The sequence below is a fragment of the Neofelis nebulosa genome, chromosome 6 (genome assembly GCF_028018385.1).
Source record: "Neofelis nebulosa isolate mNeoNeb1 chromosome 6, mNeoNeb1.pri, whole genome shotgun sequence".
NCBI lineage: Eukaryota > Metazoa > Chordata > Mammalia > Carnivora > Felidae > Neofelis > Neofelis nebulosa.
Genome location: NC_080787.1, coordinates 68,866,888 through 68,888,720, shown reverse-complemented (window position 1 = coordinate 68,888,720; position 21,833 = coordinate 68,866,888). Strand labels below are relative to the sequence as shown.

The 21,833-nt window shown below is 32.7% G+C and overlaps 1 protein-coding gene across 48 annotated transcripts in view; it reads right to left on the bottom strand.

The window, feature by feature from the left end:
• RIMS1 (regulating synaptic membrane exocytosis 1) overlaps window positions 1-21,833 on the bottom strand; it is a 493,840-nt gene that overhangs the window by 149,745 nt on the left and 322,262 nt on the right. For 18 of the 48 annotated variants that reach the window (XM_058734406.1, XM_058734420.1, XM_058734408.1 and 15 more), the window contains 10 exons: window positions 19,847-19,893; window positions 17,755-17,867; window positions 15,754-15,884; window positions 15,028-15,199; window positions 14,748-14,901; window positions 13,615-13,686; window positions 8,429-8,585; window positions 7,315-7,440; window positions 5,699-5,761; window positions 1,032-1,121 (listed from right to left, as the gene is read on the bottom strand). In XM_058734406.1, coding sequence (XP_058590389.1) covers window positions 1,032-1,121; window positions 5,699-5,761; window positions 7,315-7,440; window positions 8,429-8,585; window positions 13,615-13,686; window positions 14,748-14,901; window positions 15,028-15,199; window positions 15,754-15,884; window positions 17,755-17,867; window positions 19,847-19,893 — 1,125 coding nt within the window. Of the gene's footprint in view, window positions 1-1,031; window positions 1,122-2,014; window positions 2,093-5,698; window positions 5,762-7,314; window positions 7,441-8,428; window positions 8,586-13,614; window positions 13,687-14,747; window positions 14,902-15,027; window positions 15,200-15,753; window positions 15,885-17,754; window positions 17,868-19,846; window positions 19,894-21,833 lie in introns of all 48 variants that reach the window. The other 30 variants (XM_058734423.1, XM_058734411.1, XM_058734414.1 and 27 more) reach the window with 5 other exon arrangements.

Genomic DNA, 21,833 nt, shown 5'->3' with positions numbered 1-21,833 from the left:
AACTTCTCAGTAGAATGTTATGACAACAGTAAAAAAAAGGGTGTGTATATCTGTACCAATTATTCAAGTCCAGAAATAAACAGCTCATAAACAAATAAACAGATTTAGTCTAGAAAGATTGCTAAAGAAAAGCTTTAAGCAGCCTCTAAAGAAGAGAAGTGGGTTACACATTAGCATCACTAAACATTTTTTCTTCAGGGTTTGTAAAGAGGGAGTAAACAAATCTCCAGTGACTGACTTCTAATTGAAAAGAAAAAACAATTACATCCAAGACTATCAATGATAACCAAGTTTACTGAGATAGAAAGTTCCACTACAATGGAAAAATTAGCTGCTCAAAATTAGGAGACATTGTAATACAAAAACATTGAATACATTTGAATTAAAATCAGATTTATTAATCAATTAAAAGTGTTAAGCAAAACTGTGCGTGTATGTATAATGTGCATTTATTTTGTAAGGCATAAGATCTAAGATAGACATAACATTTTTTGTTGTCAAAATGTAACTTACTGCAAAATGTGATCTATATCAAAGAGTAGGTTGACTAAACAGCGAATATAAATTCACATGGGAAGTTTTCTACCTAAATGAAATTCTTACTTTAAGTTTGGGAACTGCTGAAACCTACAAATACTATTTATCATCGGAACTAATAGGAAAGTGATCTTCCCCTTCAGATAACTCACTGAACCTTATCACATTATCAGCATACTGAAGGCTCCCTGAGTAGTGTGTAAATAAAACCACTGAACAGGAACAGAAGGGAAAAAGCAGCAGCCAGAAGCAGTTACAAATTACATCACACCATTTGCAACAACATTCATGGAAATATGTGTATGTGTGCCCCTCGGGCTGACCCACATACACATATCTCTAGGTAGACGTGTATCATAAGGGGAAGGGGGAATGGAGACAGCAAAGTGAACATGAATGAATAAACCTGTGAGACTCACATGAAACAAAACAAAGTGATTAAAAAAAACCACTAGTACAAATGACAGGGAATTAAGAAAGTCTTTATTTTATACCTTTCTCGTTCTGGTGAATGCAAACTAGTATCTGGTCTCAAGCAGTTGGTACTAGCACTCCTAGCCCTGTCAAGGGAGGGCTGCAGTTCACTAGTGCCAGTGCATTGCATCCAGTGGTAGAAGAGAAAGACAAAGAAAACAAAGAAAGGAAGACCATGTTAGAGAGTAAAGCATAAAATAATGTCCCCTTTACATAAAATGTAGAATCACTGTGATTCAGTTCATAAGGGTGTGAGAGAGCTGACAGGATGGCAGTGCAAAATTTTGTTTAGAAAATGAAACTAAACAAAGATTATGCTTGATTTGGGTTGCATAATTTTTTTAAAAGGGTTTCAGACTGAAAAAAAAATGAGACTAAGATCACACCTTCTTATGAAAAAACTGGGATACAAAAAGCACTAAAACAAAATGCCTAAAACTTCATTACCAAGAACAGATGCCACACCAAAACAAAATGAAGGACATCAGAGAAGAAAAAATTTACAACTCAACTATTTTGGGTCACAACACTAGACAAGGGAAGTGGAAGGCATGACTTCCAAATGTTCTTACCTAACCAATATTTCATCAGTAAATCTCAATACTCTTGTGTTAAAGCATTCATGATGAAGGGGAAAGTCCTGTCTAGTCACTGACTTGGTTTTGGTATGTGCAGGCAGAATTGAGCTTCACAAATCAAAATTATCCAAAAATAAAATAATATAAAATTAATTATCGTAATTAAAATCAACAAACAAAATAACATAAATGACAAGACAACTAGAATTCTGATATTTGAGTAATTAGATTTCATTTAGAGAGATAATCTAGAATAAGTTTTATAATTAATTAAAGTTATTTTTAGATATCATTTAATGTTTCTCTGCATATAATTACTCTCAAGAAGAAATGGTAGTGCTTTATTAGAATTTAAATTTGTTATTTTTAGTAGGCAAGGGATTCAGGATTAGTTTACAACTGGGACTCACTGTCATGACTCTTACCTGTAAATATTCCAGTGAGAACCGTTCTCTAATAAAGGCATCTTAGGCGGTAATGTTTTATAGTGCCTAACAAAATATCTGGAACGTGGCCACACAAACACGCAGAAAACAGAAAAATATACAGGAAGCAAATTTTACTAAGACACACAAAAAATAGGAGGCCTATAAAGCTAAAATCAAAGATGCATCTTTTTTTTCCCCCAGAATAACCACAATAATTATTTGAAGGTAGAAGAATCATTAAAATATGGAATCATAGACATTGTTTTCATAATTAAGAGAAAGACTCAAAATTATAATTGCCTTAATTTGAAAAATATCTGCTAACAAACTTCTATGAGTTAATCAATATTTAAATGTACTCTTTAATCCTTGATTTAATTTTATGCCTGCTTCTATGGAAGTAAACAACTCATACCTAAACGTACTAACCAAATAATTTATGTAATTTGGGAATTAAAATATGACTGAGAGAGTTAACATTCTAGTAATTACGCTGACCAGCATGGCAGGGAGAAAGCTGATCACTGCATCAGACTGCAGTAAGAGAAGGCACCACCAACACATCAAGTGGCTGCAATGGAGGAAATCCTTCCCATTTATCGGCTTCTGAATTCAAATCCAACCACAGGTAAAATTTATTACTGGAAATTAAATGGGATGCGCAATAGATGCAAACGGGAATATGGATTTTGATTTCGCAGAAAATGGCAGAAAAAAGCCCAACTTTATCTGAGTTCTTTTAAGAACTATGAGGGATTCTGGATGGTCTGTACTACACCAAGCGCAAACTAGGTCCAGTTAATTAATTTTTTGATGATTTAATAATGTTTCTACAAGTTTAATTGCTGTTATGAAAGTCCCTTGTCTATTTTGGCCTACATTAAAATACAATAAATAGGGAAGGGAATAAACATTTGCTAAGGACATACTAAACATTTAAACACCCCACTGGTTTACTCATATTTATACTAATGGCCAAATGAAAGGAAATCTCTTAAAGCTTCAGTTTAAAAATATATTAGAGTACCATATTTGAATACTAATTGAGGACAAATTTTACTGAAACTAAGGATTTTGCCTGCTTCACAGACAATAGTCTTATTTTCAACTCTTAACCTTCGCAAAATATCTCTAATACCAGTTGCTATATTACTTTTTAAAGCAATTGGTTCAAAAGTGATTATTCAGGAACACTCTAACAAGGATTAGCAAAGAATGTGAAACAGAATGGAAAATAGCATAATATTTATTTATAGTATGAAGTTCTAAATTCCCACCTTGGCTTTACCACTTAATGACGGACAGCTATTGAATTTTCTGTACAACATTACTTTCTTGGGTTGTGTTTTTATGAAAAAATGGGTTAGTGGTTAAATAAGTAAATAAATACTTATTATTATAAATATTAAATTATAATAATTATAAGTTATAAACATAATAACTGGATATTATGTATTAATTACAAAAATAAATAGGCAGAAAATGAATTAAACAACATGAGACAGATTTCTTTAGTATATGACTTTAACATACTGTGCATATTAAATCAGTAGGGAGGGACTGTAATTTGCAATGTTTCCAAAATCTGTTTGACTCACAAACTCTTTTATTGGCACAGCACCAACTCCTCAGAATCTAATTTTGGAAAAACTAGATTTTCCAAGTTTGGTGGAAAATGTCAATAGACCTGATTTTGAATCCTTGCTCTGTTACTTATAAAATTAAACTTTCTCAGGATCTTTCCTCATCTGTAAAATTAGGATAATAACATTCATATAATATAATTACTGCCAGGGAATTGAGATAAAGTATATTAATGACAATACTCTGCTTGGTGGCCAATGAACTTTATTTTCATTGTTTGCTAGAAAGTAGCAAATTCTTAAATTTTATTCTTCAAATTCCAAAGTAAATATGATATTATGTATTTTGAAGATTGTACAAAATAATGAAATTACCAGTATATCATACTTTTTATATCCTCGTATTTCACCTTTAGAAGTAGATAACATGGGAAAGAAAAAAATATATATTTAGCTGTTCTGTTTAGACTATTGGTCTAAATTTATTTTGTTTTGTTTTTGTTTTATTGTTTTTACAGTTATAGTCAAATCAACAGAGCTATGAGAAAAAAAGAAAACATTGTTCCTATAACAAACTATTTGTCAGAAAGAACAAGTAATAGTAAGCCTGGGCGGTTGAGCATTATAAAGAATTTGAGAAAATATTTACAACATTTCTCATTTTATATTTTTTCCCTAGTTCACAATCATAACTACTATTTCCTCATTTTTTTCCCCCATGGTGCTACAAGCAAACATGAAAGTAGTTATGAGTAAGCTAATTTTATATATATATAAAGTAGAAATAATTCTTATTAGCATGATCATGTTTGCAATACTGAGCAGAACCATATGTTCCATCTAGACAAAATAAATCCTGCATTTGACTAAGTATTGCATGCAGGTGCTCCAGGTCTAGCTCTTTCCTTCGCCTTGCTACTGTCTTTCTGTTGGCCAAATATATGAAAGAGTCTGTGTGTTGGTTTGTTTCACTGACTTTCTATTTCCTTACTTTCTATTAACTCCAAATTGACAATAAATATTTACAGACTGCATTCTATGAATAATCTGTAAGAGATTTTATGCATTAACTTATTTATTCTGGATGTGAAATCTAAGATGTAATGAGATGACAATAAAGTATCAGGTTCTTAGCTCCAGTTTACAGGAGAATACTCCATCCCCTTTTCTTCTCATCTTTAAAGAAGCATCATATTGTTTGTTACATGCTTTTAGGAGGAAGTCTGTATTGTAACCCTTCTGGACTGGTGGTGGGGGGGATGGAGGGAGGGACGGTTTAGAAGTCAAAGGTCAAAGATTCTCATTCTTTATCAAGAAGAAAGCTGATGTTCAGTCGGCAAAAAGTGACTGCTGAAGATTTTATTAAAAGCAAACAATATCTGGGGCACCTGGGTGGCTCAGTCGGTTAAGCATCCAACTTCGGCCCAGGTCATGGTCTCACGGTTTGGTTAGTGAGTTCGGGCCGTCAGGCTCTGTGCTGACAGCTCAGAGCCTGCAGCCTACTTCAGATTCTGTATCATCCCCTCTCTCTCTGCCCTTCCCCTACTTATGCTCACGCACGTGCTGTCTCTCTCTCTCTCTCCCCCTCTCTTTCTCCAAAATAAAGAAACATTTAAAGAAAAATAAACAAAAGCAAACAGAATATCACCATACTAGATTCCAAAAGGAAATTTTAAAAAGGCTAAAACAAACTTATAATCACGAAAACAATAACACTGCCATGCACAGATAAGACCTCCTGTGACTAGACAGGTGTGTGTGTGTGTTGTTGGGGAGGTTGGGGTGGGGGGGCTGCTCCCTGGTGAGCATTTAGAATTGTAATTGCAAGATTGGCTCCTCAGTTTTAGGAATGTGTAAAACAGTTCCAAAGAGGCTCATGAATCAGTCTCTGGATCCTGAATATACAAACAGGAAAGCAGTCTGCCTGGATTAGAATTGAAATATATTTGGAACCTTTCCACAACCTCCAATAAAACAAAACAAATTTTGAATTAATTTAACATATTTGTCATCATACCATTAAGGGAGAGAAGAAAGAATAGTAGAATGGAAAGAGAGTCATCACACACAGTTACCATTACCAAATCCCTGTATTTACCTGGTAGTATGGAGGCATTCTGCACTTCGTCCTCGTTTTGCTCTGGGCAGCATAAGAAGCTCACTGCACAGACAGGATGGGTGGTGAATGGAACAGATAAATCATGAGGCATTAAATGACATGGGTTATGCCAATGGTATGCCGATGAAAACATGAAAAGGGAAGAAACCAGATTGTCTGCACTAGCATATTTGCTTGAGAGGTTAAACAAAAAGAAACATGACAGTATTTTAAAAAATTTAAACAATAAAGTACAAACATTATGGTCAAAGTCCTAGCTGTTGCTGATTTGCTATTATATCTCCAAGTGACTTTACAAAATACTAAAACAAAACTAAACTAAACCCTCCCCAAATAAGACATAGAAATCTATTTCCAATTCCAGATACTTGGATATTTTAAAGACCTTTGAAAGGCCTATACACCTGGCCTTTCTCATGCTAATTGGAACCCTAAGCATGATAGTCCTCTTGGTTTCTACAGCCACTAAAAACACAATATCACAGATTAGTTTTTTTTTTAACCAATCATGAATATACTCAATTAGAATTGTTTTATTTTAAGATTGTACTTTTTCTACACTCAAATTAGTCTCACCTTATTAAATGCCTTGGTCAAGAAGTCCTTTTTTCTAACCTCACCTAACATCATAGTGGCCCCAATGAATGTTGACAAAGTGACCCTCACTCAACTCAACTCAGGCTGAGCAGTGTGGAATCCTATTCCTCAGAGTAGTTCTTGTCTCAGTACCCAATATGACTACACTCTTGAAGGTCATGGCATCACTTCCCATGGTAGGATGACAATAAATGGTTAAGAAGCTCTACTGAGTTCTATGTCCTTGACTACACAGGAAAAAGTCAATCATTAAGCACCACTGTATCATTTCCCTACTCCTTCCTGAAAGTTTCTCTACTTTAAAAAGCCAGAAGAGGATATTCAACAAGGTGGGTATCCTAAAACCTTAATTCAGATCCTGAGCTTGTGGTCTAGCATATTATACAGTTATGTGGTTAGTTTGAGAAGAAAGTCTATGGGCATGTAGAACAATAGAGTCGTAATGTAGATTTTTAGTAACTGTGTCCAGGAAGTACTTGTTCACATGAAAAAATCCATCTCAATTATTTTGTTTTTTATAGAAATACATTTATGAAAATTAAGTATATAAAAATATTATTACTGAAGTCCTCACAGAAACTCTGCAACATTAATTTTCAGATGACCTGTATCCAAAATTGTTTAATAACATAAAAAAACATATTTTTATAATTACATAAATAACATCCCAAAGACTGCATTCCACAAAATATAAAACATTGAAAATTGCTTAGGTAGGCTTCCTTATAGAAGTCAGAACAACAAGCTACACATTTTAACCTGGCTAAACATAAATTTTGATCTGTAAAAAATGCACACATTATGACAATATAATGTTAGCCAAATACTTCTTAAAGTTGCATTTCTATTGGGATACCCTGAAGAGTTGTTCCTTGAGAGTTAAATTTTGAGTGATTAAATACTTTTACTTTCTAATGTACTGTGCCAAGATATCCACCATAAGTTAAAACAGAACAAACAAAAAGTTATAATGTTGAGATCATAATTTGAACAAATACCTGTCTTGTTCTGATAAATACTGACTATCCACATCTCTGGATCTGTGATCAACTGGACTTCGGGAGGCATCATGGTGTCTAGTTGGAGAACGTGACCTTCTTGTTGGATGAATTTCATCTAAACTCCTAAAATGATTACAAAAATTCATATGCATCAAAGTGTATCATCTTCCCAAATCAGGCCGACAGACTAATGGGGAAGATTTGACAGTAACTGGCAGATAACTGGCATGGCTTAAAAAGCGTTGGCATCATAACCAAATACATATTTTATCAATGAGTTAACGGTATTTATTCTCTGAGTGCTCTGCCTGAGCTACATTTCTTCAACCCTCTTTTCACCTCTGTCAAAAAAGGACCACAATTTTCATCTGCATATTTAATTAAAATTTAAGAAGTATGTTTCAATAGAAGATAAAATACGGCACTACATTATTTATGCTTTATATACTTTTCTAAGCATTTAAAGTGCTTTAAAGAGACAATTCTAAATTTCTTAAAAATACATTCTCCCTAGGGGCACCTGGGTGGCTTGGTCAGTTAAGCGTCCGACTTCGGCTCAGGTCATGATCTCACGGTCCGTGAGTTCGAGCCCCGCGTCGGGCTCTGTGCTGACAGCTCAGAGCCTGGAGCCTGTTTCTGATTCTGTGTCTCCCTCTCTCTCTGCCCCTCCCCTGTTCATGCTCTGTGTCTCTCTGTCTCAAAAATAAATAAACGTTAAAAAAAAAAATTAAAATAAAATAAAATAAAATAAATACATTCTCCCTCTTAACCTCTTCCTCTTTGCCATTTCTCTCTACAGGTTATTCACTATGGTACAATTTTTCCTAACAGGAGAGAAAACTAGCAAACAATACAAGATAATTATTCAAAAACTGTGCTTGGGACATAAACTTTTTTGACTCCCTGGAAAAAAAATTTCTTGAGATTCAAGAACAGAATGTAAGATAGGTTGGGTAATGAATAAAAAGACATTTTGCCTACAAATGATTCTGAAGAAAAGAACCTGACTGACCAAGCTGTTATTTCATTTCAGTAACAGTCTTGTGGCAGCTTACATTATATTAAAATTAAAAAGTACTCTCAGAGACACTAAGCCCATCTTAAAACCCACCTCTGTAATGGCACATTTGGTAAACGTGAACGCGGCCTTCCCTGATCATCGCCGCGGTGAGGAGATACTGAACGTGAGCGGTGATGAGTTGTTCTTTGCTGTTCTGGCACAGTTAATGTTGTAGATTTACTTTCTCTAGCACTAGACCTATAACCTACTGGCAAGAGTACACACAAAAAAAATCTGTCAGTATTCTTCTATAACATAAACTTTAATGTGGAAATATCAGATTACATCTAAAGCAGCCACTGACCTACGAAAATAAATGCCATGCAATCAATATTATTAACCTTTCTCTTCAAAACTATTAAGTATACGTACATAGAATGTAACATATACATGCATAAAAACAGGCTACAGATTTGTTCAAAGGTACCATGGAGATACTGAATATGAATATGACAGTTGATGCCTCAGACATTATAATGAGTTGGGATACTATTTTAATTCAAAAAATGAATGAGTTAGTGATTTTTCAGCAACCCAGATCAAGAACTTGACAGGGAACTATAGTTAACAGATTAAGTCAATGCTTGGAAATTTGGTGTCTCTTTAAAAGTTATTTGAACTTTTCTTCCACAGGATAAACTATCTTGGCTGGATTTCAGATGGCTTTGCAAATAAGAAAATGAAAATATCATCATATAAATTTTAGTTAACAAAGAAAAGTACTAGATCTTCACTATTACAAATACTGACTGGATTTTGCAAACCACACATAATACTGCAATTTTCAAGTGAAAATAGTGTATGGATGGAGATGACTATGGCAATAATGCAGAGAAGATTAACCCTCCTATAGAAACAATCATCAAATCTACTTCAGACATCTGAACCTATTCCACAAATGCGTCGGTAACATAATTAATATAGTTAACATAACTGCAATTAGAAATAAATTCTAAAATTGATTCTCCCTTGAAGCAAAAAGGTTTATATCATCTTCTGACTTAGTTAAGATAAAATAGCAATCCAATCTCAAATCCACAGTAACAGTTTAATTTTTTTTTTCGCAAGGGTCATTGTTTGCCATTATTGAAAGCAAAATAAAAAATTCTGTGGCCAAAGGAAAATGATTATATTTACAACTATATAAATGTACATGAAACATGAAAACATTATATTTAATTGGACAGCTTGAACTTTTCTTCATTTATTTGCTTCATAACTGCTATATTATTTTAAAATATGCCATGAAACACCATTATTAAAGGCAGACTAAAAATCCCCAACAATTTATTTTTTCTGATTTTACGATCTTTTAACTAAGCTTAAAGTACAAGGAAGGTCTTTCAACATTTTGTAAAGTAAAATTTGACAATATTGAGATCAAAGAAGCTCAACCACTCTGCCATTCTGAGAACATCGGTATAATGACCGAATAACATAACCATAAATTATATAATTTATCATTTCATATACTTAATTTTATAACAAAAATCATAGCAATTAAGCTATTATTTTGTGTTTTGTGTAGGGAAGTTTCTTTGTCACTGTTAAGTTGTATAAACTGCAATATTAAGTCTAGAAAGAAACCAACTAAATTTACATGTAGTGAATTTGTTTCACAGCTCATTATAAAACATCGTGGTTATTTTTAAAGATAATTAATCCAAGGTCCAAATTACATAAACATTTCAAACTACCATTTGTTATCACTTGATAACATTTTTTATTATACAATAATTATGGAAGGTTAAAATTGAATTGGAAGCACCATTTCAAGATTTCAATGAATATTCATGTTATATAAGTAAAACTTTCATATTTTATATAATTAATCACTATGAAATAACAGGGAATTAGACATCTTGCTGTGAGAAGGATATAAATGATTTTTTTCCCTTGGATTCTTTGTATTTACGTAGAAAGTAAGATTTTTTAACTTATCCTAATTTGTATTCACAGTTGTTTTTTTACCTTTTAATTTATTTTATTATTGTTTTAATATAATTTATTGTCAAACTGGCTTCATACAACACCCAGTGCTCGTCCTAACAAATGCCCTCTTCAGTTTTTTGCTTTTCAAGGTCATTTGGTTTTCTCTGTAGAATGTTTATTATTGAGAACACATTCTAGCTTCAGAAAAAGTTGGGAGGACACTGATATTTTATGCTCATTTCAATGTTTTAGTTGACTCAAAGTTTGTTTGTTTTTCACTTTATGTATTTGCAATAATGCTCAGAGAAGTTGAGATTACCATGGGGCTCCTGGCTGGTTCAGTCAGTTAAGTGTCTGACTTCGGATCAGGTCATGATCTCACAGCTTGTGGGTTCGAGCCCCACATGGGCTCTCTGCTGACAGCTCAGAGCCTGGAGCCTGCTTTGGATTCTGTCTTTCTCTCTCTCTCTCTCTCTCTCTCTCTCTCTCTCTGCCCCTCCCCCACTCACACTCTGTCTCACTCTCTTTCAAAAAATAAACATAAAAAAAAGAAAAAAGTGAGATCACCATATGTCTTGCCCCATATAAGGGAATTCTGTATATGATTATTTTTATTCTTCTTAAGCAGCTAAAGTCATTTATTTCAAATAACCACAAAATTATGATACAGTTAATAAAAAGTAGCTCTGAATGTCTCAACTAATTTCAGAACCTTAGATTCCCTAAGTGGAGATAGGTAGTAAGTACATCAAACAAGAGCACAGAACTCTGTGGTTCTAGAAAGGCGAACATATTTTTCTAAAAAGAAAATTTAAGGTTCAGCTGTGGTAGGGCATCTATATAAATAAAGGTTTTGGGGGCACCTGGTGGCTCAGTCAGTTAAGTGGCCTATTCTTGATTTTGGCTCAGGTCATGCTGTCATGTTCATGAGATCGATCCCTGTGTCAGGCTTTGCACTGACAGCACGGAGTCTACTTGGGATTCTCTCTCTTCCTCTCTGCCCCTCACTCACTCATGCTCATGCTCTCTCAAAAAAAAAAAAAAAAAAAAAAAAAAGCTGTTGAACTTCTTGGGGAAACACAGAACCAGAAACTTCAGAGTATGCTGAACATATGCAGAACTAGTCTCTACTTCTAAACAAACTTCTCTTCCTATTGGATGCTAGGAAATGTAGTAACAAATTTGTAGTCAACTTCTAAAAGCATATGAGAATTTATCAAGATGCTTATTAGCTTATCCCTTCACTTTATTTTAGCTGCTTGCCCTAATTTTACCAATGTCTCATCTTCCCTCTTTATTTAAAATATATTATATATTACTTGCTACATTGTGTTTTTCACACCTGTATATATCTTTAGAAGCTACCACATGTCCATTTTGTACCAGTGAAGACTATACCTGAAAATATAAATTAATTTCATTATCTCCCTTCTTAATTTATGATCAGACCTCTGGAACATAATATATTATTGGTTATTTATTTGTTATATTCTATTAAAAATCTGCCTAATTACCTTTTAAATACTAAATTAAAATGAATATGACTTGAAATGACAATTTAGGCACTGCTCCTATATGATAAAAGAGATTATATACATTCATAAAAATCATAATATGGTATTTCAGTAGGGAATAAAAATATTTTTAGAACTCAGTGTTTTTTGGTGGTATTCAAGCACTAATTCCACCTGTAGTGGGTCCCATAACTTCCCATTTTGGTACCTGTGTGATCTATCAGGGAAACGAGAAGAAACTTACCCTTTCAGTAATTTAGTGTTTATTCAATTGGCCGTTTATACTTTCATCCATTTGCTATCCTGCCTCATCATAAAAAATATGAAATTTTAGGTGAATAAAATGTGAGAACCACACATAAAAGTAAATTTTATTTAGATGAGCTGGTAATAATATTAAGGCTGATTAATAGCCAAGATTCTTGTTAGAAAGGTTTGATGAATTTCTTAACAGGAATCATCTGATTCCTATTTAAATATGTCCGTAGATTTAATATGCAATCACCTTTCCACTTTCTATTTTATAAAAAACCAATATTCTATTGAATGTTGTGTTAAAGTTTCTGTGGACAATGTGTCTAAATATTATGATACTTTTATAAATCAACAAAACAGAAAATAAAACATTAAATTTTACCCACTATTATTTAAAACTCTTCCAGTCTGGTATCAAAGAGTATTATCTAAGAGTATAGATGGGCACAGCAGCAAGTTTATTGTTTTTAAGAATATTTGCTAATGTCATACAGTGATTAAAAACTATATTTTCTCTGAATTACAGGAAGCAAATGAAAGCTACTTTTAGAGAACTCTCCATAATTTCTTGTACTTTTAAAGAAGTTGTATGTTTCTCTCCAAATTGTGAATTTAGTCACTGGTGTGGAATTGGTCTACTGACTTTACCAAAATCATTGCCCTCAAATTCAGTGCATCTCCATCTGAGAAATGACATAAATTAAGGGGTTATATGTCAATATCTTCCTAAGGAAATGCCTTTAGTAACTCTTATTTATACATCTGAAGATTTTCACTTTACTTACTTATTTGGTATTTCCTTATTTTGTATTAGTAAATCAAGGAAATAAAATAGAATTAGTGCCAAGGAAATAAGCCTTTACTACTTGGTTCTCTCACTTTCTGACAAAAAAGAGTCAGATGAGAAACAGAGATTTGAACCAGACAATGCCACAAAAATTTTACTAACTTATACAGCGATAAAAAAATGTTGACTTAAAATGAACACTGAATCTTTCTAAAGCATTTCCTTATTTTAATACACACATACACATTCTAGGTATAATAAGTGGTAAACACATCACAAAAGCATTAAAAGTTAAGCCATGCTGCATGCAATTTAAATCCTGCCATGCACCTGTCTCAGTATATTCCATGGAAGGCTACATTATTTTCACAAACAGAAGACAGAAAATTGTAGGCATACAATATAAAACATAGGAAAATGGAATTTTTATTTGAGAAAATGAACCATATCCTTTCAAAATAAAATTCATATTTTTACTTATGCTCAGAGCATTGTGAAATAATGATTTCAACCTAGCTAGCCATGCTTCTAGAAAAGAACCTAAGTTAAGTGGGAATGTTAATGAATAGTTACTAGTACATTTTAAACTTTTTTAGTAATTTGGAACACAAGTCACCATGGAATAATATAATACTGATTTCTCTGTGCCATAAATCTCCAGTTCAGTATCCCGAATAAGTCTGGAAATTGACAGTGAAAACAAGCATAAGAAGCACAGTGAAGCGGAGCCATGCTCTTCACCCACGCACCTGGAGGAACTACTCCAATACCATCATCAACCTCATAATCTGAGATGTCACTATCACTGATTCGCTGAGATCCTGCACAACAGTAAGGCAAACAGATACCTCTGTGTCTTGTTGGTTTATGAAATGTTAAAGGACAGGGTCAAAAAAAATGTTTTTTAAAGCTACTTACGTTACTACTAAATACTTCTGAACAAGAATAATACAAAGTAAATGCTGAGCTGATATAAAAAAAAAAAAAAAGGTTTGTGATCCAAGGATAACATTTTCTCAGTATTTCCTCTTTAAATCATTTAAGACATAGAAGGACCGGAATTTCATACAGTAAGATTTTGACTTTTCAAATTATTCTTTAAGTATATACATTGTTTTCTACCCAGTTAGGTGCCTTCCTCTGCAGTTCAGGGTGGATGTGGCTGGGTGGAAAGGTTAAAAGACTTTCTTGGCTGGAGCTCTACTGAGCTCATATTATTAAAAAAGGCACCATGGCTCTTTATAAAACATTTATGTTTATCCTTCAAAATTAGCCATTATTCTGCATTAACCATTAGCTTTGAGAAAATGATCAGAGAGACACTAACATGAAAAAATCAATTATATGAGGAACACAATCAGGTTCTAGATTACCAAAATGAAGCTTCTAAGTTTCAGTTGATTCATTATTTACTCATAAATCAAAATTTAATGGATACATGCAGAAAAGAATACTGTTCTTCCCAATCACCAGATGAGTAACAACAAACATACTTTACAATGTGTTTTTAAAAATGTTTCTTATGAATAACAATGTTAAAAATACCCAGGAGCTATAAGGTTATCAAGAACCTTATATGTAGCAACTCATCAATAATAACAAAAATTACTTTATCAGTTAACCAATCAACAATTCAATCAGTACTGGGCAAAGAATGATTAATTCAGAGTTTTTAAACTCTCAGCTCTGGAATCCCTCTACAGTACTATACATAATACTTGCGTTAGGGAAATGTAGAAAATAGTTTTGCCAAGTCTTTTTGTATAAATAATTTTCCAGTATTTTGATGTCTAATAAACATTTGAAAAAATATCTTGAATGTTGAAAAAATATCTTGAATGTTAATCTCTAATTTGGGTAACTAAAAATAACTTTAACCTACTTTGTAGTTTTTTGCTAGAGCTTTCTCCATGAATGTGTCGCCTTGGCATGAAAGGTGATGGCTGAGGCAGAGGTAGTGAAGATTCATCATGTGTCTGAAGTTTATACCAATGTGGCTCATCATCTAAAAGTGCTGTCTCCAATTCTATGAGGATCTGAAAGGGCAGTTCTTAAATTAAATCAAGCACCTTGACCAAAACATAATATAAAAGCTATCATAATTAATACATATCACAAAACTTCAATAAGCATTTGGCTCGAATCTTTACAATATACATCACCTCTCCAAGAAATTCACTCTCTTCTTCTTGTACTCTTGGTTGATCCCACACAGTTATTTCTAACATCCGTTCTCTAAAATCTCTACGATGTACATGTGAATAGACAAATGTTTGATTCCATTTTGGTTCTAGTACTTTCTTTACTGTTTTAGTCCTCCTTTTGCTTTTATCACTGAAAAATAAGTATGTTTTGTAAATGAAAAAGCAAAATAAAGTATATGCTGCCATCTACTGTAGTGACATGTAATAACACTATTGGGATTTTAACTATTTTTAATTCATAACTTTTAACATTAAAGTCTAAAAAGACCATAGAGTTTAATACTATTCTAATTTTAACTACAGTGTTAGCAGTAGTTACGATAATAGACATATATGCACAAAGGTACTTCCCAAATGATGTATAGCTACCCAAGACTAATAGATGTATAAACAAGGTAATGAAAAAATTTTAAATTGGTAAATTATGTTTTTAAAAATACAAGGCTTGAGGGATTTTTTTTCAGGGAGAAAGTTTATTCCCTCATAGAAAATGATTTATTATACCTTAAAACTATATCACAGGTGCATGTGTATGTTCAAACTCATCAAAATGTTCACATTAATTATGTGCCATTTTTGGTATATCAATTTTACCAAATAAATAAAACTATATCCCAGGAAACAACAGTCTACCTTTTATATTAGTAAGATTTTTGCATATTTTTTTCCAAAATTATTCGCTACCTTCTATCTGGAAGAAAATACATTTTCACATAGGGATTCCTGGGACGCCCATCTACTCTTGTCGGTAAATCTGTTGCTTGCAGAACATTTACAATCAGCTGGTGTCCCACTTTATCATACCACAGCTTTACCTGAGATCGATAAAGAAAAGAATCATTTGCACAAGCCCTAAGATATTCTAATTCTACAAAAAATACTATTTTTGAAGAACTTTTAAATTATAATTATAAATACTATTTTTGAAAAGAATACGAATTTGAAAGCATAACCACTTACAATTTGACTTTTCTCTTTATGTATTTTAGACATGACTTACAACTGTCAAGCCTATAGTGTTATACTCTCTTAGATCATGTTATGAAAATAAAACTGACAATAATTTTATTAAAAAGGGAAGAAAGGGATATTGAAATAATTATCCTTGTTTTTAAACGCTAAGTGCCAGTGTTCAGTGATTATAAGTGACTTAATGACCTTATTGTGGCTACATGCATTTTGTAGCACCATATGTCACTGAAATAAAATGAGGCTTGATGAATAAACAATTTACCCAAGTAATCTGGAAGAGATCAGGAAACATATTTACTGTGGGCCCCCTTTACACCAGGTACTGTTGTTTCCTGTTATTTTTTTCATTTAATTTTCATAATTCACCTATTAAATGTTAATGTTCATGAGAGAAGGAGAAAAGAACAAGGAAGGCAGAAAGGTGCATTACATACCTTCAGCTAAGCAAAGGCCAAATAATGATATTTTTACTAAGATTTCATAATAGTTTGAATAAAGAAAAATGGGGGAATGGCACACTGAAATACTATTGTTGAGTTCCTAAACACCAGAACTTTAGCAGTCAATATATTTATAAATGCTGGCAGTAAACAGTGCTAACATTGTTTTTTTTTTTAATTTAGAAGTTAGTTTTGGTTTTTTAGTTGAGTAAGAACTATGAGAGAAAGTTGTCTAATGGCAATATATATATGGAACATATTTAACAGTCACTATAAGAAAATAAACCAATTTAACATAGGATTGGTCTTTCATAGTGCAGGGCAGATTAAGGATTCAAACCTGATTCCATATGAATCCATATCTCTGTTTTCAAATAATACCAGAGATGTGTTTTTCAAAAACCCAAACGGATTTTCATCCCTCTTGAAATATAGGTGGAGTACTTCAGAGATTCACACACACAGAGATGGCAGGGCAGATAAAATAAACAGAAAGGACTATTCAAAGATATCAATCTACTAAAAACAGAAGTTAAAACCAGGAATGGTTTTAAAAATAGCATCAAGCTTATAGTTATCTTCTTTGTTTAACGACAAGAGAAGTACAGCAAAAGCAGACTACAGAAATCCACACATTACCAAAGGAGAAAAAGTACACTATTTACAGAACAGTTTGAAGCAAGTTTTCTTTCAGTTATGAATATAAATGTCCTGTATTCTACCATAATCTACACAGATGTGGCATTTCATAATGGTTAGCCATCACTCCCTTACTCCAGCTTTCCTCACGTCACATGGAAAGCAACAGTAAGAGAAACTGTAGCTTTTTCAGAGTGATAATCAGAAATGAAGTGTTTCACTAAATGTCTCAAGAAAGTAAAAAGAATATTGAAAAACTTTTTTCAGACTCCAGACTCATAAGGTTAAATAAGTGGAACATGACTTTCTTAGTTTCTTATATCTTACCAACTGACCTTGGAAACTTGCACACAAAATATAATGGATATTTTATTTACTTATGTTGTCATTTATCATTGAATGTTTATAATAGCGGGGTATACTGTAGGCACTCAATAAACATTTCCAAATAAATATATGGATAAAGGCTAATCTAATAACTTAATAAATACATGCAAAATTGCTGAAATAGATTATGGTGTTAGGTGACTACAAACATATCATAGGCTTCAAAGAAAGCCATGCATTTTTAAGGACAGACTCAGAACAGTGAGCAAATTCTAATGGTCCCCAACATGTACAAAAAAATACATACAGAAAGTTGTCCTGGCAAGACTTGTGGGGCATCTTTTAGAGCTCCAGGACTTGTTGGAGAAATAACAGAAATGGAAGGTCTTTCCATCTTCTGAGATTCAAAGGAACTTGAACCTAAAATGAGAAAAAAAATAAGTAATTTGTAGTAACATTTATAACATATGTGTAGGAATATTTTTTATAAAATGTTAAATGCATCTGTTATTTGTATAAAACCATAATTCAATACCATCAATAACAGTAGAACATACTTCCAACTGGATAGTCACAGAAAATTATCATACTGTCTCCTTTGGTTTATTGCCTATTTTAAAAGTATTTATAATGATATAATAAATATTTATTTGCTTCAATTTATATTGGTTTTCTACATTTCTGGAGGGTATCTGTACAGTTTAGATTCTTGCATAACCTCACATATGGGTGAAGGCTTCAGGCTTTACTGATAAGATGGTACCTGTTATTTTAATTATCTTGGCCAAAGAATCATCTATTATGAACTGTCCTTGCTGAAAGTAAAATGAATGCACATATAATATATGAGCCAAATCTAAGCCTAGAATTCACCACTTTTAAAATTTACCATCTATCTCAGTTTTGATCTTGAAATGTATCTTCTGTATGTCTGAGAATGCTGTCTCCAGTGACTCAACACAAGTGACCCACTTCACCTTTGTGTAGAGGAGGCTGGCTGTCCACTTAGCTACTCTGTGAGGCTCTCCTCCCCTCTTTTTTAAACGAGAGGTCTCTCTTCTCAGATCACTCTTAAAGTATACCTTGACACGATCCACAGTATAGAATGTCTATAGAATGCTATTACCCCAGCAAGTATAACCTTAAACCCACAGTCATTGAAAACTTAGCTCTACTGATAAAACATTCGTGGAGCATTGCCGGAGGGTATGTCATCCACATATTTTTTTTCTAAATACACACAAATTAAGTCTAAATTAAGCCGTGTAGCATCACTCTGTGCCCTACAAAGACTTTAAGAAAGAGTTCTATAAAATTCTTTGTTATTACGCTTCTTTTATCAAGGATCCTTAGGATAATTTTTTTCTTGGGTCTTAGTACAAGAACAGTATTGCTTCTAATAATCAGTCTGCTTTTAGTATTATATCAGTTTCATTTTTAAATAGTATTGACACTATAAATTATGTAATTGGTCCCATTTCCTTCTGTGTATTAGTTATCAGAAACTTCAAAACCAAATATGGGTTCATCTAGCAGGTATGCATGTTGGTAGGCATTTGATATACCTACCTAATCTTCAGCTCCTTGTTTATCCCACCCATATGTTTTCTACCTCCTTGTAACAACGATCACTTGGATCACTTGTTTTCCTCTTAAATCACCTTGTATTTTGTATTTCCATAAGATGGGGTCCATAATAACACTTGGCCATCAAGCCCAAGGTATTGAATTTAATACCAATCCATTGCAAAGTAAATATCTATCACTTCTACATTCTCACTGAAAACTTCATTACCAGTCTAGACTTTACTGCACACATTGTCATCTTCTATCACGTGGAGTGTCTCTAAAGGCTATGTAGATAATTCAACCCTTTAGCCTCACTGTCCCTTGACTCCCTTATATCCATTGAACTTTACCTCTACTCCACCTACTTACTTCCACAATCATACCTGACACTGTTACGCTGTTTTTAAAATATCTGTTAGCGTGTATATTTCCTTCACTAGAAGCCTAGCTCATGAGACTGGGCTAATTACCAATCAGACTGAATAATCCAGTGTAACAATAAATTTTTACGTACAGCAAATAGAACTAGTACTGTTATATTAACTGAGCTTTGTGAGGGTTCTATTATGATGCAGAAGGTATACTGCCAGTAAAGATTTTTGTGTAACCATCACAAAAAAAAGGTGGGGGGAGGTAAAAAAAGAAAAATCTTAAAATAGAACTTTGGGTTTCCAATGATTGTCATAGTTGTCAACTTCTGATATCATTAGAGATAACCTTAGTATAGTAATACCAATTCATTTATATCAAATAATTAAAGCAAATGATAAATCTTTATTCTTTAATTTCATCCTATATATATCATAATAACAAATAAATCTTAAACTCACTGGACTCCAGTGGAGGATGGGAGCTCTCAGGGATCCGTGGAATATCACTAAAAGAAATTAGGGTATGGTGAAAATCCCATTAGCTAAGTTACCCTCCCCGAGGCAATCACAGCCACATGTATTTCAGTGGTGTGAACAATCCTTTTGGGTCTTTACAGGTGTGGAAATGGACAGGAGTTACTATTAAGGCAATTACTAATATGTATGATTGTCAAACACCACACACACACACACAAACTGCAATAAAAATAAGTTTTTATATATTTAACAGCAAAACACTTCAACATGACAACAATCAGACTAATATTGTGGCTAAAACTACCACAATATTTTTACTACCAAAACAGTAGGTTTTGGAAATAAAAAATGTTAAAGGTAGTATTTTATTTCAATTCTACAAAATCAAAATGACACATTTTACTAATCAGTAATATGCTTTACAAACACATCTGAAAGAGTTTACTGAATGAAAGGGATGAAAACATTTCTTGATAATAAAATAATATGGTGAATATCATGGGCAAAGTTAATAAAATGAAAAGGATGAATTGCTTCGGAAAATAAAAATGGTTCAAGCTTGCAACAAAAAAGCTAAAATATTTTATATATGTGAATATGTAACTCATATACACATATATAACCCTATATAGAGATTTGTATCTCTATACTGAAGTTAGCTAAATATATGGCCATTTACTGTATGATTAGAAAGTGACTTGTGAGAACACCCACTCCTGTCACACTCACAAATTACTCTGAACAAATGTTTAATTATAACCTCAGCTTAATCCATTATCCACTGTGACCTTAAGAACCCTGGACCAGCTTGTTTTGGGAAGTATACTGCATAGAACTATTTTACCTCTGGTTTTTCAAAGATAGTTTAGTATCAATTTAAGGAGATTAACAATATGTAAGTATTAACATGACATATTAAAGCAGACTGGAGTTAGTACCAACAGAATTATTAGAATAATGTTAGAATATTGTTTAAGCATTTCTAACCACTTACCTGTGACCTAACTTCACTCTGATTTTGATTTTTCTTTGGACTATTGTGTGTGTGTCGGCAGGGGTAGAGGGGAGGGACAGAAACAAAAACAGTTTTCTCTGATTATTTTCTGGACTCATTTTCACTTTTTGTGCAAAGTAATTTTCATAACCACCTATAGTTTATACTTCTTACAAAGATAATACATCCTGTGTTATGCATTTTATAAATACATTTTATACGTATTTTTATAACTAGTAATTTGTATAATTTAAGTATTTCGTATGATAATTAAGAGACTAATTTGCAATACTTAAGACAACAACTATTTGAAGAAACCAACTATTTCTCTTCTGCTACCGTTTTTAAAAAGAAATGTAGAAGCAATAAATTTTTAGATAGTACAACTTCTCTGAAAACCAGCCTCAAAGTCAATTATGAAAATTAGAATTTGGAATCCTAAAACCAGGTACAAGCTTAGGATTTGTATATGTCTGAAAGATTGTGGAGAAGTTGTAAAAAATTTTTAAAGTGATTTTGAATCAAAATATAATAATGTTAATTGCTTCAGTAATATTTTCTGGAATAAATTTCCACATTTACAAACATGTCTTAATTAGTTCTACAAGAAAGGTGACAGAATAGTTCTAATACCAATTGTAAGTATAAATGCCAAGAATGTTATATTTGGTAGGCTAGCAAAAATGGTTCTTACCTCAAGATGGCAGATATTTCTTAGACCATGTATGATTCGCAGAATTACTATGCCACTAAACTGTGAATAAATTTTGGTTTCTGCTTTAAATTATAGAACTACATTAAACATAATTATTAAATATAGCTAGAATTATTCTTCTAGGATTCTAATAATTTCTCTATTAACTGGAAAGTTGATGCCAGATTTGATTTTTAAGTATAATCTTTGCATTCCATATTTCCTACAATTTAGGGTTTGGCTATGCAAATTATGACTTTTTAAGTTATTTTCATACAAAG